This window comes from Dendrobates tinctorius, unplaced genomic scaffold, assembly GCF_039654945.1.
Source record: "Dendrobates tinctorius isolate UK_male_01 unplaced genomic scaffold, ASM3965494v1 ptg000028l, whole genome shotgun sequence".
NCBI classification, from domain to species: domain Eukaryota; kingdom Metazoa; phylum Chordata; class Amphibia; order Anura; family Dendrobatidae; genus Dendrobates; species Dendrobates tinctorius.
This window is the reverse complement of record NW_027361696.1, coordinates 8,202,425-8,219,904: the sequence shown is the minus strand read 5'-3', so window position 1 is coordinate 8,219,904 and position 17,480 is coordinate 8,202,425. Positions and strand designations below refer to the sequence as shown.

Genomic DNA, 17,480 nt, shown 5'->3' with positions numbered 1-17,480 from the left:
AGCCTCTGTGTGTACGGAGCATTCCCGTTGGTACATTCTCTAGTCTTGTGGACTCGTAGTATATCTCTTCCCAGAAGTAGAGCTATTGGGGTTCCTGGATCCATCTCAGGTATCAGGTGGGCTATACCCTTCAGATGGGGAAGGGAAGCAAAAGACCAGAAAAAGCCATACACCTGACAAATGCTATTGAGAACTCTGCTATTAGAAGTGGAAAGGAAGAACAAAGACGAAAGAATCTAATTAATAAAAATATTGGAGAAAGAGAAACCAATCACAAACTAAAATGTTTCTATACTAATGCACAAAGCATGGGCAACAAACAAGGAGAATTGGAACTACTAACACAGGAAAAGAAATATGATGTCATTGGAATCACTGAAACTTGGTGGGACAATACACATGATTGGAATACAAGACTAGAAGGATACAACTTATTTGCAAGAAACAGACTTGATAAACGAGGAGGGGGTGTCGCATTGTATGTTAGAAATGCGTATATCTGCACAGAGATTGAAGCTTCAGAGACTGGGAGTTCTGTGGAAACTGTTTGGGTAAGAATACAAGGACAGAACAATGGAAAGGACACCATTGTAGGCATTTACTACAGGCCGCCTGTGCAAGCTGAAGATATGGATGAACTCTTTATGCATCAAATGGCCAAGTTCTCCAAAAAATATGACATAGTTGTCATGGGAGATTTCAACTATCCAGACATTTGTTGGGAATCTCTCTCAGGCAAAACTAACAGGTTAAGGAAATTCTTATCCTCTCTTGCTGACAACTTTATCTTCCAAAAGGTAAAGGAGAAAACAAGGGGAACTGCTACCTTGGATCTAATCCTTATAAACAGGGAGGAAATGGTTGAGGAGGTAAAAGTGGCTGGGACCCTAGGAGGTAGCGACCATGCTATTTTAGAATTTTGGATAACTAGAGGCGGAAGACCTGTGAAGACTCAGACGTCAAGGTTAGATTTCAGAAAGGCAGATTTTAAGGGATTCAGAAAGAGAATTGGAGGGATCCAATGGCTGGATATCCTTAAAGACAAAAATGTCCAGGAAGGATGGGAAATCTTGAAAAATGAAATTCTCAAAGCACAATTGTTACCAATTCCGAAAAGAGGGATGAATAGGAAGCATTTAAGGAAACCAGGATGGATGAACACAGAACTTAAGCACATGCTAAAAAGGAAGAAAAAAATGTTTATAAAATGGAAAGAGGGAGGCATATCTAAAGAAGAATATAATGCTGTCTGCAGAACCTGCAGGGCACAAATCAGATTATCTAAAGCTGAAAATGAATTGAGGCTTGCAAGAGATGTCAAAAGCAATAATAAAGGATTTTGGGGATATGTCAAAAGTAAAAGAAAAGTCAAAGATGCTATAGGATTTTTACAGGATGAAAATGATGAAATGGTAAGACAGGATGTTGAGAAGGCTGAACTTTTAAATTCCTATTTTGCATCTGTTTTCTCTCAGAAAGGAAATGTAACATCAACTGTTATTCACTGTCCTATTAAGGGAATAGAAGAATCCAGGATATCTATAAACAGAAAGATAGTGAGGAAACACTTAGCTAACCTAAATGAATTCAAGTCTCCAGGTCCAGATGAATTACACCCCAGAGTACTGAAGGAGATAGCAGAAGAAATTTTTGAACCCCTCTCCATAATCTTTGAAAATTCTTGGAGAACAGGAGATGTGCCAGAAGACTGGAGAAGAGCAAATGTTGTTCCTATCTTCAAAAAGGGGAAGAAGGTGGACCCAGGCAACTATAGGCCGGTGAGTCTGACTTCTATACCAGGAAAGATCTTTGAACAAATTATTAAACAACATGTATGTCAATACCTGGATAAGAATGAAGTGATTAAACAGAGTCAGCATGGGTTTGTAACTAATAAGTCATGTCAGACTAATTTAATTTCCTTCTATGACGGTATTACTGATTGGGTGGATCAAGGAAATGCTGTAGATATAGTATATCTTGACTTCAGCAAAGCATTTGACAAAGTCTCTCATACAATCCTTATTGAAAAAATGACTAAGTAAGGAATGGACAAGGCAACTGTTAGGTGGATTCATAACTGGCTTAGTGATCGGACCCAAAGAGTGGTCGTAAATGGCTGCACATCCAGTTGGAAGAATGTCTCAAGTGGGGTACCACAGGGCTCTGTCCTGGGCCCTGTATTGTTCAACATCTTTATCAACGATTTAGATGAAGGAATTGAGGGTAAACTGATTAAATTTGCTGATGACACAAAGCTAGGAGGGATAGCTAATACTAGAGAAGAGAGAGAGAGGATTCAAAAAGATTTAAATAAACTGGAGAAGTGGGCAGCAACTAACAGAATGGTTTTTAACAGGGAGAAATGCAAAGTACTACATCTGGGCAATAAAAATGAAAAAAGCATATATAGAATGGGAGGAATAGGGCTAAGTGACAGCACATGTGAAAAAGACTTGGGTATACTAATAGATCACAGACTGAATATGAGTCAACAGTGTGATGCAGCAGCAAAAAAGGCAAATGCAATTCTAGGATGTATTAACAGAAGCATACAGTCTAGATCACGTGAAGTAATTATTTCCTTCTACTCCTCTTTGGTCAGACCTCATCTGGAATATTGTGTCCAATTTTGGGCACCACATTTTAAAAAAGACATCAACAAACTGGAGCAAGTTCAGAAAAGAGCGACCAGAATGGTGACCGGTCTGCAAACCCTGTCTTATGAGGAAAGGTTGCAGGATTTGGGAATGTTTAGTTTGCAAAAGAGAAGACTGAGAGGAGACTTAATAGCTGTCTACAAATATCTAAAGGGCTGTCACATTGTAGAAGGATCAACTTTATTCTCATTTGCACAAGGAAAGACTAGAAGCAATGGGATGAAGCTGAATGGGAGGAGACACAGATTAGATATTAGAAAAAACTTTTTGACAGTTAGAGTGATCAATGAGTGGAACAGGCTGCCACGAGAAGTGGTGAGTTCTCCTTCAATGGAAGTCTTCAAACAGAGGCTGGACAGACATCTAACTGGGATGATTTAGCGAATCCTGCTTTGAGCAGGGGGTTGGACCAGATGGCCCAGGAGGTCCCTTCCAACTCTACGATTCTATGATTCTATGTGTTGCCAGCTCCTGTGAAGGTATTTCTGACCTGTTGTCAGGAATCTGGTTGCACTCCAGGATGGTCGGTAATGATAGGCAGGTTTGGGAACGAAGCTGCACCCAGCAGCGATACGCGTGGGTCTCCCCACACCTCCCCTGTCCCGGGACAACCTTTTCCTGATGACCTGACCCCCGACGTTCTATTTTGGACTACTCTTTCTGGTGACCATTTCTTTACTTTCTACTATATACTATGGCATTTATCTCCAATTTTTTTTTTCTTTTTTTTTTTCTTTTTTGCCCTCAATATTCTATTTGGGTCTAGATCTCCTAACCATCCTCATATTGGATGGTTCCCTGCTCCCTCCTATATCAGGGCTATTTACAGGGCTCCTCAGATCTTATGGGGTCTTCTGGAGTGAGTTGGTATGATATCCCCTCTATTCTTATAATGGATGGTCACTTTGCTTATAGTACCTTTTGGTCTATCTATAAATATAAATATTTTGCGTAAATAGCTACATTTCTCTGGGGACGCCCAGATTCGGGGTTGTTGGGTCATGCCCTATGTATTATTATGTACATTTTGGTGAATTTTGTGTAATTTTCTATAAGTGGTCTTTGCCTATCAGCATTTATTATTAAGTCTGTTTGGGACATTTGGGGGTGTGCCTTCCTTTTTAAATGTTTTTATTCTGTATACCTGTTTGTCCCTCAATAAAATTTATATGTATTGGTCACATACTTTATTGCCTTGGGTGTGCGCTTTATATGCTGGGTCCTTTTTTCTTCTTTTGTTGATCCACGCCGGAATGTTGGCAGATGTACTCTGCAACGCGCTGCGCTGGATGTTGCTGCTCTAGATCTGGTCCGAGAATGCTGCTGCGTCTCTCAGAATCAGGATTCTTCATAGCTTCCAAACACTCAGCCTTAGCTATTGCAGCTGCTGTCTCTTTGTCTGCAGCAAGTCTTTCTAGTTCTGCCTGCAGGCGTGTGGTTTCCGCTTGCATACGTACGTTTTCGGTCTCTCTGCTTGAAGACGTGCGGTTTCGGCTTGCAGACATGTGGTATCTGCATCTTGATCTGCTTGTCTCAGCTGTAGATGCCTCTCTCGTTCAGCAAAGGAGGATCTTGATTTGGCTGCTTCGGCCTCGGCACGAGCGACAGCAGCGAGCTCTGCTATTGGCGACCTGCCAGAACTTCCTTGTGACCTCATTTTGAGTGAGGATGTGCTTTTCCGAGACATTGTGCGTTTAGCTGAGTACTGCTGAGTATATTGGAGGCAAAATGAGTCTATGCATGGCAGGCTTCCACGTGGCGGGAAAGATGTAGCACTTCTTGGGGGGCTACAGTGTGCAGTGTGTCCTGCATGTGACGACTTCTGGGGCATAGACTGTGCTGGAAAATACCGGCGCATGCGCAAAGCATACTGCGCAGCGCCGGAGGCCTTTACAATGCGCAAGCACAGATACCAATGTTATCTTTGATATTCACAGATGAAGATTACGTGCAGAAAGCCGAGGAGGGGGGGGGAGAAGGCGTCTAAGCCACACTCATCGGACCGGACCACGGCGATTTGCATACATCTCCAACAAGATAAAAAAGGTATTTATGCCTCAAAGGTGCGGGGTCAGGGGGAATAAAAAATCCTAATAGAATCCTTATGGGACGCACAATTGGGTGATATCTTTACATGATTTCACTAAATATGGGTGACAGATTCCTTTTAAAAATATCTTGCTGCACAGAATGGGCAGAACAGCCTTATAGCGACTCTCTACTTTGCATTTCCTCATCTATCCGTCTGCTGCCTCATTTATCCCTCCCATGATGATCAGTTCTTAGTATTGGCCTCCACTAATAGAGTCCACAGAAAAATCCCGGCATTACTGCAAGCCACGTCTGACTTCTGTGTCACGTATGGAAATGCCAGTAGGGTATACTCACACTACATCTTTTTCCTGAGGTTTTTTAGAGCTCACACAAAGTAGAAAATAATTTTCTTAATCATTTCTAAGGGGAAAAAACTACTTAATGGTCATAGGTTCAGCCTTTCAAAAATGTCTGGGAAGAGATAACAAGGGGCCTGTCTCCTCCTGAATCTGCTCCAAACTAGGCGCGATTCAATCAGAAGGCTGCAAAGAAATGATTCAGGAAAAGTAAAAAAAAACTCTGCCCAGAAATGAAAAACTTCTCCAAAACCTCCTTTTCAGGAGTCTTTCTCTTTACCGAGCTAGTGTAGGCATATAGGGGACTTGTCACAAGCTTTTTTTTTTGCACGCCATCTTGGGATGTTATCCCTTATACATGAGTCACTTAGGTGTTAGCCATTTTATTATAATCCTATAATTCAAAGACTACATAATTATTCACATAAAATTCTTGTAATACGCCTCCAATAAGGAGCGTTTCCTGAAGCCGTTTACACTAGAAAGTTCATCATTTTTTTACCTTGAAAGAACTCAGTGTGAATTCAGCTTCATAAATCCACAGACACCATGATTCTAGCTTAATACGTGCTATAAATGCTGAATACATCTATACATGTCGCCCCGGTTATTAAATGATGTGACCGGAATGATGGCACATGAAATTCTGATTACAGCCGGTGTCCCAGTCCCCAGGTTGCAGATTTGCAGCAGGTTACCCGGAGTCTGATGACATTGCTATACATGTCCAGTATATGGCGGGATACCCTGAGTGCAGTATGTGTCAGTACACGTGTTGCCATTGAGTGTTACATAGTGTCAGAGGAGGGCGGTATAATTATTGTACACAACGGAAAGATGACAATTGTTCAATTGTTACATGGGAATTAAATCATCAGCTACAATCCCTGCCAATTATATGTTTACCTGTTTAACTCCTTAATGACAGAGCACACAGGTACCCGCATCGTGAATCAACGTGAACACATTTGTAAGGCTATGTGCACATGTGTGGAATTCCATTCCGCGGGAAATATGTGAGAAAACCGCATTTTAAATTCTCGCCTATTTCCCGCGGAAAAACTAGCGATTTGCAAGCGTAATTAGCTTGCAGAATGCTAGTGTTTTCCAAGCGATCTGTAGCATCGCTTGGAAAACTCATTGACAGGTTGGTCAAACAGTGTTTGACGAGGGTGACCAACTTTTTACTATTGAGGCCACCTATGCAGCATCAGTAGTAAAAAGATATAAAGTTAAAAATAATAAAAATATAAAAATCGTGTTTTTCTCACCTTCCGGTATCCCGCGCAGCGTTCCCGATCATCGCAATGCTCCCAGCAACTTCCGTTCCCAGGGATGCCTTGCGACAATGACCTTTGATGACGTCGCGGTCTCGCGAGACCGGGACGTCATCAAAGGTCATTGTCGCAAGGCATCCCTGGGAACGGGACCTGCCGGGAGCATCGCTGAGGCTTGCTGACGCTGCGAGGGACGTCGGAAGGTGAGAATATGAGGATTTTTTAATTTTAATTCTATTTTTTACAGGGATATGGTACCCAGAGCCTGGAGGAGTCTCCTCTCCTCCACCCCCGGAGTACCATCCGCAAATGTTCTGCTTACTTTTCGCATGGTGGTCACAGCCACATGCAAAGTAAGCGGAACAATGCATTCCTATGTGTGCGGATTTTCCGGCGATTCCGCACAAAGAATGAACATGCTGCGTATTTTTCCGCGATGCAATTCCGCCGCGGAAAAATCCGCAGCATTAGCACAGCATGTGCGAAATCACATAGGATTGCATGGGATGCTTTTTTTTTGCGGCAAAATCGAGCGTTTAAAATCGCTGCAAAAAAAACGCTACGTGTGAACACAGCCTAAATTGTGCAGTTGAGCATCAGACGTGTACAGTGTTGTGAAAACTTCCCTGAAGTGCACAGTCTGAAATGTACAGCCGAGCAGTTGTGGACTGAACACCAATTATTGCAGATTTTCCATCTCCTCTTTACTAGGAAAGAACAATTCTTAATGAATTTGCACTCGATGTTTGTTCCCATTAAGTATTTGCTGCAGATTTGTATGCGGCCTTATACTATGCCAACTAAGATTACACTCCACTAAATCTCATCTACTCGTTACAGAAAATATCTGCAAAGAAACGGACATTGTGCAGATGTTAATATCCACTGCGTGTTAGTGTGGATTTCACTTTCTTCAAATTTAAGGAAGCAATCTGCAACAAAATTCTCACAATTCAGTGCACGTCTGACTTGCAGACAGGCAGTTTTGCTCCATTTTCTATTTAGTTATGGTAAATTTTACAGATTAAACACCAGAAAAAACTGCAGTCAACTCCGCAGCAAAACTCTTGACCGTTTGTGGTTGTATATTGTGCAACCATCAAGTCTCTTCTGTATTGGGCCCTGATGTAAATTTGCCAGAGGTTTGTGAAAGAACACATTACTGTCTGGCCCATGGCCTGCGGGTACTGTGTCGTGTACATCAGGTGACCTCACACTGTGTCGTGTACGTCTGGACACTTGCACTGTGTAGTGTACGTCAGGTGACCTTGCACTGTCATGTACATCGGGGGAATTGCATTGTTGGGTATGTTGGGGTACTGGTACTGTGTCATGTACGTTTGGGTCCTGGCACTAAGTCGGGTACATCTGGAGACTGGCCCTGTGTTGTGCAGATTTAGGTCCTGGCACTATATCGGGTACATCTGGGGACTGGCACTGTGTTGTGCAGATTTAGGCCCTGGCACTATATCGGGTACATCTGGGGACTGGTACTGTGTTGTGCAGATTTAGGCCCTGGCACTATATCGGGTACATCTGGAGACTGGGCCTGTGTTGTGCAGATTTAGGTCCTGGCACTATATCGGGTACATCTGGGGACTGGTACTGTGTTGTGCAGATTTAGGTCCTGGCACTATATCGGGTACATCTGGGGACTGGCACTGTGTTGTGCAGATTTAGGCCCTGGCACTATATCGGGTACATCTGGGGACTGGTACTGTGTTGTGCAGATTTAGGTCCTGGCACTATATCGGGTACATCTGGGGACTGGCACTGTGTTGTGTAGGTTTGGGTCCTGGCACTGTGTCGAGTACTGGTTCTGTGTTGTGTATGTTTGGGTCCTGGCACTGACAAATGTGCTCTTATTGTGTCCTTGTTATTTACTTGCAGGTTTGGGTTGTGGTGTCTTCAATGCTTCTGCAGGTGTACAGAGTTGTCAGCAGCCTCCCCTGACCTGGAATTTTGGGGGCTTCTCCAGGCTTTAATATCAGGAAGAATCTCTGTAACAGTCATGGTGTGTGACACAAGCAGAACTGGTTTTATTTCTCTTATGTCATTGTGTGCAAAGGTTGTTGTCGGTGCTCACACCTCCCCCAGCCTCCTGGCACGAGGTGTGGGGAGCGTACACCTGTTCCACATCTCCTCTGGATACCTGAGCAGCACACATAGGTGAGAGCTCTGCCACCAATGCCTGTAATGTTCCATGTCCGGCTGTCTGCTCCCATCCTGGGGTCACTAACTTTCCATTCGCTTCCATTAACTTTCTTTAGGGCTTGGTTATTCTGTCTGCATTCTCCATGTAGAATTTCCTGCGTTGTCATTTCTCACCATCTTCTCGTTATTTTGGGTATGGGTCTTATGGTGGATTTCATCCAGGCAGGTGGGCGCTCCTGTGAATATGAGGGTGACCTGCTGATAGTGCTGGGGATAATTGCAGCCAGTGACATATGACTACACATGGTGGTCATAAACAGGGGAATGGTTTACTGAGCAATTGGTGACCGATCGATCGTTCCTACACCTTACGGTCGATCTTGATGACCTGTATGTTCAGTAATTAGTGGTGAAGGACCAGTAAGGTTTCCAGGTACGTAGGTAGCTATAGGATGGAAGTTTGAACACGGCGCCTTCTGTCCAGGCGATGTCACCAGTCGGGGTAAAATGTGACCATAAACCGCCACTTTAGGCAGCGAGTGATCGTTCTTGTTGGGATTGTCTGTTTCGGTGAATTTTAACCTAATTTTTATTTTCACCTGTGGCGTAAAGAGGCGTATGGTGGCCACCCATTCCTAGGCCCTGAGCAGACCCTAAGGCGATGTGCACAGGGACACTTGTGAAAGCAGTCAAAAAATGGCCTGTTTTCTAGTATGTTTGGAAGGTTTTTTCTTCCGGACTTCTTTGCAGCTGTTTGCTGGGGCTGTGACTAATGTGGATCGATTCCATCAGGATCTGATGTAAGAAGTGACTGCACTTTGTGTGTGGGGTTGTTGTGTTTTGTTTTTTTTTTTACCAGGCTCTTTTCTAAACCAAAAAGTAGAAAAAAAAAAAACACTGAAACAACCGAACATTTGTGCAGATTTCACCTGCGGATTCTTTTAATAGAGCAGGTGTAAAATGCTGCGGAATCCGCACAAAGAATTGACATGCTGCGGAAATGAACCCGCAACGTTTAAGCTACGGATTTTTCTGCAGCATGTGCACAGTGTCTTTGGTTTTCCATAGATTAGAATGGTACTGTACACCACAGGAGGATCTGCAGCGCCAAATCCGCTGCGGATCCCCAGTAGAATCCGCAACGTGTGCACAGACCCTAAGACGTTCTTCACCGTGCAGTCAGAATAGCATCATAAATCCACACAAAGTGGTGGTGACATTCCCTGGTTTTGCTTTTTTTTTTTTCCCTTTCTGCTGAGTGGCTTTTACAGGGGAGCACATTAATTTAGAAGAGCAGCCACTTCCACTTCTTATCCTCCAGTCACCTCCAGAGCTGCACTCGCTATTCTGATCTTACATCCCGTCTCATCCTCCAGTCACCTCCAGAGCTGCAGTCATTATTCTGCTGTTACGTCACGTCTAAGGGTGTGTTCACACGCCTCGGAATGCTCTGCGGATTTAGTAAAATCCGCAAGTCAGAAGACCTGCGGTTTACCTGCGGTTTTGCCCTGCGGTTTATCATCTCTACAATGGAGCAGATGGTAAACCGCAGCGGAATCTGCAGAAAGAATTGACATGTAATTTCTTTCTGCGGATTGAAAACCGTGCGGAAAAATCTGCATCGTCTGCACTGCGGTTTTCTTTTTCCATAGGTTATAATGCTACTGTACACTGCAGCAGAAACTGCTGCGGTTCCGCAAGGCCAAAACCGCTGCGGATCTGCAGCGTGTGCACACACCCTTATCCTCCAGTAACCTCCAGAGCTGTTCTCACTATTCTGCTGTTACATCACATCTTATCCTCCAGTCACCTCCAGAGCTGCAGTCACTATTCTGCTGTTACATCGTGACTTATTTTCCAGTCACTTCCAGGGCTGCATATTTTGGGAACACCGCAGTTCTAGCTGATACGGATTATTAAAATAGGGGGAACAATGAATCAAATAATCACAAAATGTCAGTTCTCCTTCATTAAATTGATAATTTTGGATGTTTAGTGTTTCGCTCGTCACTAATGCAGAAGTGATAGTGACTGGAGTAATTGTGTAATTTTTTTTTAAATTAATTTCTGAATCTTATTAACCTGGAATGGGACCCTTACTGTGAGACGTGATGTTTTATGCAGGTCTCAGCCGTGCGATGACGCAGACAACCACATTCTTCACCCCAGAACTTGCCTCGTTTTTGGGCTGATTCATCACATTCTGTGTATAAAGAAGATCCCGATGTCTGGGGGTCTGCGAGGGTGGTCACTCCGTGCCTGTAGTAATTTCCTCGCTCGTTGTCGGGGAGCGATTGTCTTTCTGTTTGTATTGGATCGGATCGAGCGTTTTGAAAAACCAGATTGTGACTTGTAAGACGAGTGTGACTCACCTCCACCTGCCTGGTGGAAGCGCACCGCTCCCAGCAGTTCCTGCCGGCAGTGTTACTTGTGGAGTGTGTCCTATGTTATGTAAATACAGAGAGAAACATTCCTGTTTACATAAAGTGGATGGAAATATAACATTTCTGAGGGTTTGTTACAATTGTATCCGTGTAACCAGTCCTCGTGGCACTAAACTCCTCCTGTCCTGATACTTAAGTTACTTGGTATCGGAGCAGGTACAATAGATTTCGGGGTTCTTGCACATTTTTGGTTAAACTGTAGTCACCAGATTACTGATAATTGCCGTTGTTCACCTTTTATGTGCCAAGTTGCAGGTGCAGATTAATGTAGGTGCAAAATAGCAGCCACAACTGTAACAAACCTTCAGCTGTGAGATGTGGTCGTTTAGATTTTTTTTTAGCATCTGGATAGAAACACTTATTCTTTGACAGCAAGCAGAGATCTTGACTGTTGTAGAATTGATACACAAAGTCTAGAACTCGTCTAGTCTGTCAGGATATATACACAGGACATCAGCCCCTCCTTTAACAGAGACTTATCTGGAAGGCCATAGGCCCCAATACAAAGTCTCCAACGGGGCCCGGCCTCAGCTGCCACAGGCCTGTAATGGCATTGGTCTTCTCATATGGGCCAAAGGGACCTTCGGGGCCTCCTTGTGCTCCGGTGGTGACTGCTGGCCCTGCCCCCACTCTCTTTACACCTCTGCTCCTTAATTGATTGTTATTATAGTCTGGGGGCCCCCCCCCTGGGATCTGTGATTTTCCATCCTCTGAGACTTTCTCTCACGGCATGCCTTCTCCATTCCTATTAACTAACAATTTTTTACACGTGAAGGGTAATTCTCCACCTGCTGCACGTGGTGTGGGTACGGTCATACTGTGGTCACCCAGGAGTGCAGGCCATTGCCCGTCCGCTGCAGGTCCGGCACTGGCCCCACACAAGACGGACATCCCCTGCAAATACAGCTCTGGCAAAAATTAAGAGACCACATCCAAATGGTCAGTTTATCTGATTTCTCTTTATAGGTATATTTTTGAGTAAAATGTAAATTGTTCTTTTAGTCTATAAACTTTTGACATGTCTTCAAATTTCCAAGCAATAAATTTTGTATTTTTTTTTCTGACAAAGAAAAATGGTCAAACTTTAAAAAAGAGGGCTTTCAGACCTCAAATAATGTAAAAGAAAGCAAGTTCATAATCATTTAGAAACAACAATACTGATGTTTTAACTCAGGAAGAGTTCATGATTTCATGTGTCTTGGCATGCTTGGCACCAGTCATTTACATTGCTTCTGGCACATTTGTTAGCAGTTCTTCTTTGTTTGATGGCTTGTGACTATCCATCATCCTCTTGATTACATTCCAGAGGTTTCCAAAGGGGTTCAGGTCTGGAGAAAGGGCTGCCCATGACAGGGTTTTGATGTGGTGGTCTCTTAATTTGTGCCAGAGCTGTATAACCCCGGGCCGTCCCCTTCTGTCAGGCTGCGGTACTCATATCTGTTCCAGGAAAAACTGTGTGACAGACGGAATTTAGAAAATCATGTCATAAATGCGATTATCTCAGTGAGAACCCATTTCCCTTACAATATAATAAGTCGTGGCAGGCTCCCTTTATACGGGCGAGGAGCGGACACTCCGGACACCAAGCAGTGGGATTATCGTTGGAAGATCCCTCAAACAGAAAGTCATTATCCAGAATAAACAACCCATGTGGACGCCTGCCGCGCTCCTCTGCCACGTCCTGTCCTCGTATCTATCATTTACATGTTATTTGTTTGCTCTTATTTCCAGAAATCTGAGCTGCAATTATGGAGAGAATAAAAATTATTTTAATCAAAACAATCTGTCAGTTTTCCACGTCTGCCCAGGTGTGATCCATACAGAAGTGGTGAATCCTCCCTAACCCTGCGGTGTGCACAGGAGTTTAGCGTGTTCTTGCTCCCTGTACACACAAGGGAATGCTCTTCTCCATTTTGATTTTTCTTTGGGAAAAGTTTGGCCACATTTACATCCAAATGTGCTTTTGCATACCTCAGGCGACTCTGTCTGTGGCGTGCTTGCAGAAACGGCTTCTTTCGCATCTCTCTCCCATACAGCTTCTCCTTGTGCAAAGTGCGCTGTATTGTTGACCGATGCACAGTGACCCCATCTGCAGCAAGATGATGCTGCAGGTCTTTGGAGGTGGTCTGTGGATTGTCCTGGACTGTTCTCACCATTCTTCTTCTCTGCCTTTCTGATATTTTTCTTGGCCTGCCACTTCTGGGCTTAACAAGAACTGTACCTGTGTTCTTCCATTTCCTTACTATGTTCCTCACAGTGGAAATTGACAGGTTAAATCTCTGAGACAACTTTTTGTATCCTTCCCCTGAAAAGCTATGTTGAATAATCTTTGTTTTCATATCATTTGAGAGTTGTTTTGAGGCGCCCATGATGCCACTCTTCATAGGAGAATCAAATAGGAGAACTACTTGCAAGTGGCCACCTTAAATACCTTTTCTCATGATTTGATACACCTGGCTATGAAGTTCAAAGCTCAATCAGGTTACAAAACCAATTTAGTGCTTCAGGAAGTCAGTAAAAAGTAGTTAGGAGTGTTCAAATCAAGAAACTAAGGGTGCCCATACTTTTGCACCGGTCAAATTTTGTTTAACCCCTTACCTACAATGGACGTAATATTCCATCCATGTGACCCAGGACCTAATTACCATGGACGGAATATTACGTCACAGCGATCAGCGGCGCCCACGTGGTGAGCGCCGCTGATCACGGCCGGGTGTCAGCTGATTATCACAGCTGACACCCGGTACAATGTGTCAGGGGCGGTCACGGACCGCCCCCGACACGTTGACCCCTTGTACACCGCGATCAAACGCGATCGCGGTGTACCGGGGGTTAAAGGGAAGCATCGGCAGGGAGGGGGCTCCCTCCGGGCTTCCCTGATCCCCCCCCCCCCCCCCCCCCCACAGCAGCGCAATGGGCAGCGCTGCTGCGGGGGTCTCTTTCCCTACAGGCCCCCGGATCCAAGATGGCGACGTGGGCCTGTAGGGAGCTGACTTCCTCACTGCCTGCAAAGCGCAGTCATGAGGAAGTCTGCAGAACTGCCTGTGACAGATTGCTGATCTGTCACAGTGATCTGAGATGTGACAGGACAGTGATGTCCCACCTGGGACAAGGTAATAAAGTAAAAAAAAAAAAAAAAGTGTTAAAAATAATTTTTTAAAAATCGCTAAATAAATTAGTAAAAAAAAAAAAATATATTCCCCAATAAATCCATTTTTTTCAAAATAAAAAAAAACAAAACAAAAGTACATATATTTGGTATTGCCGCGTCCGTAGCGACCCGCCCTATAAAACTGTCCCATTAGTTAACCCCTTTAGCGAACCCCTTAAAAAATAAAAATAAAAAACGAAGCAAAAAATGATTTATTATCATACCACCGAACAAAAAGTGCAATAACGCACGATCAAAAAGACGCATATAAATATCCATGGTTCCGCAAAAAACGAGCCGCCATACAGCATCATCCGCAAAAAAATAAAGTTATAACTCGCAGAATAAAGCGATACAAAAATAATTATTTTTTATATAAAATTGTTTTCATTGCAAAAAACCGACAAAACATTAAAAAAAGACCTAAATGAGGTATCGCTGTAACCATACTGACCTGAAGAATAAAAACGCTTTATCAATTTTACCGCACGCGGAACGATGTAAACGCACCCCCCCAAAAGAAATTCATGAAACGCTGGTTTTTGTTCATTCTGCGTCCCAAAAATAATAAAAAGCGATCAAAAATGTCACGTGCCCGAAAATGGTACCAATGAAAACGTCAACTCGTCCCGCAAACAATAAGACCTCACATGACTCGGTGGGTCAAAATACGGAAAAATTATAGCTCTCAATATGTGGTGATGCAAAAACTATTTTTACAATAAAAAACGTCTTTTAGCGTGTGACAGCCGCCAAACATAAAAACCGCCATAAATAGTAAATCAACCCCCCCGTTATCACCCCCTTAGTTAGGGAAAAATAATAAAACTAAAAGAAAATGTATTTATTTCCATTTTCCCATTAGGGTTAGGGCTAGGGTTAGGGCTCAGATTAGGGTTAGGGGTGTGTTGGGGTTAGGGTTGGAGTTATAATTGGGGGGTTTCTACTGTTTGGGCACATCAGGTGCTCTCCAAATGCAACATGGCGTCTGATCTCAATTCCAGCCAATTCTGCGTTGAAAAAGTCAAATGGTGCTCCTTCCCTTCCAAGCTCTGCCATGCGCCCAAACAGTGTTTTACCCCCACATATGGGGTATCAGCCTACTCAGGACAAATTACAAAACAACTTTTGGGGTCCAATTTCTCCTGTTACCCTTAGGAAAATAAAAAATTGGGGGCAAAAATATCATTTTTGCGGAAAAAAAATGATTTTTTTATTTTCACGCCCAGGCGTTATAAACTTCTGTGAAGCACTTGGGGGTTCAAAGTGCTCACCACACATCTAGATAAGTTCCGTGGGAGGTCTAGTTTCCAAAATGGGGTCACTTTTGGGGAGTTTCAATAGTTTAGGTACATCAGGGGCTCTCCAAACGCACATGACACCCGCAGACCAATCCATCAAAGTCTGCATTCCAAAACGTCACTACTTCCCTTCCGAGCCCCGACGTGTGCCCATACAGTAGTTTTCTCCCACATATGGGGTGTCAGCGTATTCAGGACAAATTGGACAACAACTTTTGGGGTCCAATTTCTCCTGTTACCCTTGGGAAAATAAAAAAAATGGGGACTAAAAGATGATGTTTTGTGGAAAAAATACGATTTTTTTATTTTCACTCCCAGGCGTTATAAACTTCTGTGAAGCACTGGGGGGTTCAAGGTGCTCACCACATATCTAGATAAGTTCCTTGGGGGGTCTAGATTCCAAAATGGTGTCATTTGTGGGGGGTTTCCACTGTTTTGGTACATCAGGGGTTTTCCAATCGCGACATGGTGTCCGATCTCAATTCTAGCCAAAACGTCAAATGGCGCTGCTTCCCTTCCGAGCTCTGCTATGCGCCTAAATAGTCATTTACACCCACATATGGGGTATCAGCGTACTCAGGACAAATTGCACAATAACTTTTAGGTTCCTGTTACCCTTGGGAAAATAAAAATTGGGGGTGAAAAGATCATTTTTGTGGAAAAAATATGATTTTTTAATTGTACCACTGTACGTTATAAACTTCTGTAAAGCCCTTGTGGGTTCAAAGTTCTCACCACATATCTAGATAAGTTCCTTGGGGGGTCTAGTTTCCAAAATGGGGTCACTTGGGGGGGGTTTCCACTGTTTAGGTACATCAGGGGCTCTCCAAACGCGACATGGCGTCCGATCTGAATTCCAGCCAATTTTGCATTGAAAAAGTCAAACGGTGCTCCTTCCCTACTGAGGTCTGCCATGCGCCGAAACAGTGGCTCCCCCCACATATCAGGTATCAGCGTACTCAGGACAAATTGCACAATAACGTTTGCAGTCCAATTTCTCCTGTTACCCTTGGTAAAATAAAAAAAATTGAACCTGAAGTATTTTTTTGTGAAAAAAAAAGTTAAATGTTCATTTTTTTTTTTTTTTTAAATATTCAAAAAATTCCTGTGACGCACCTAAAGGGTTAATAAACTTCTTGAATGTGGTTTTGAGCACCTTAAGGGGTGCAGTTTTTAGAATGGTGTCACTTTTGGGTATTTTCTATCATATAGACCCCTCAAAGTGGCTTCAAATGTGATGTGGTCCCTAAAAATAAAATGGTGTTGCAAAAATTAGAAATCGTTGGTCAATTTTTAACCCTTATAACTTCCTAACAAAAAAAAATTTTGGTTCCAAAATTGTGCTGCTGTAAAGTAAACATGTGGGAAATGTTACTTATCAAGTTTTTTATGTGCCGTATCTCTGTGATTTAAGGGCATAAAAATTCAAAGTTGGAAAATTGCGAAATTTTCAAAATTTTCGCCAAATGTCCGTTTTTTTCACAAATAAATGCAAGTTATTTGAATGAAATTTTACCACTAACATGAAGTACAATATGTCACGAGAAAACAATGTCAGAATCACCGGAATCCATGGAAGCGGTTCAGAGTTATGACCTCATAAAGGGACAGTGGTCAGAATTGTAAAAATTGGCCCGGGAGTTAACGTGCAAACCACCCTTGGTAGTGAAGGGGTTAAATGCAGATTGCACATTTTCTGTTAGTACAATAAACCTCATTTGAATCCAGAAATATCACTGAGTCCATCAGTTATTAGATATATGAAACTGAAATAGCTGTTGCAAAAACCAAAATTGTTATAAAGAAAAAAGGTTAACATTAATAGGGGTGCCCAAACTTTAACATATGACTGTAGTTAATATTTATTGGTCTACAAACAGATTGTATCATGTCTCATACCATGCGGCAATTTAAATTTACACTAATATCATGGAGCCAGACTTGTCATTAATATTTGTTTCTGTACCTCATAACATACTTATGCAAATATTTTTTAATAATTTTTTAATAATTTATTAATAAACGTTGATATTTAAAGATTAAATGCTCATGTTTTTTGTTGGGGCTTGATTGTAAGCCTCAGTTGGTGTACATCATAAAACA

The 17,480-nt window shown here is 42.9% G+C and overlaps 1 protein-coding gene across 4 annotated transcripts in view; it reads left to right on the top strand.

Annotated features, from left to right (window-relative positions):
- Window positions 1-17,480, top strand: part of TMEM45B (transmembrane protein 45B) — a 165,414-nt gene that overhangs the window by 106,645 nt on the left and 41,289 nt on the right. The window contains exon 1 of one of the 4 annotated variants that reach the window (XM_073570080.1): window positions 8,361-8,496. The exons of 1 other annotated variant lie outside the window; for it this stretch is intronic. Coding sequence is in view for 1 of the 3 variants with exons in the window: in XM_073570079.1 (XP_073426180.1) it covers window positions 8,677-8,707 (31 nt within the window). In the remaining 2 variants the exon portion in view is untranslated. Of the gene's footprint in view, window positions 1-8,360; window positions 8,497-8,558; window positions 8,708-8,894; window positions 8,915-17,480 lie in introns of those variants that run through there. 2 more of the 4 variants (XM_073570079.1, XM_073570081.1) reach the window with 2 other exon arrangements.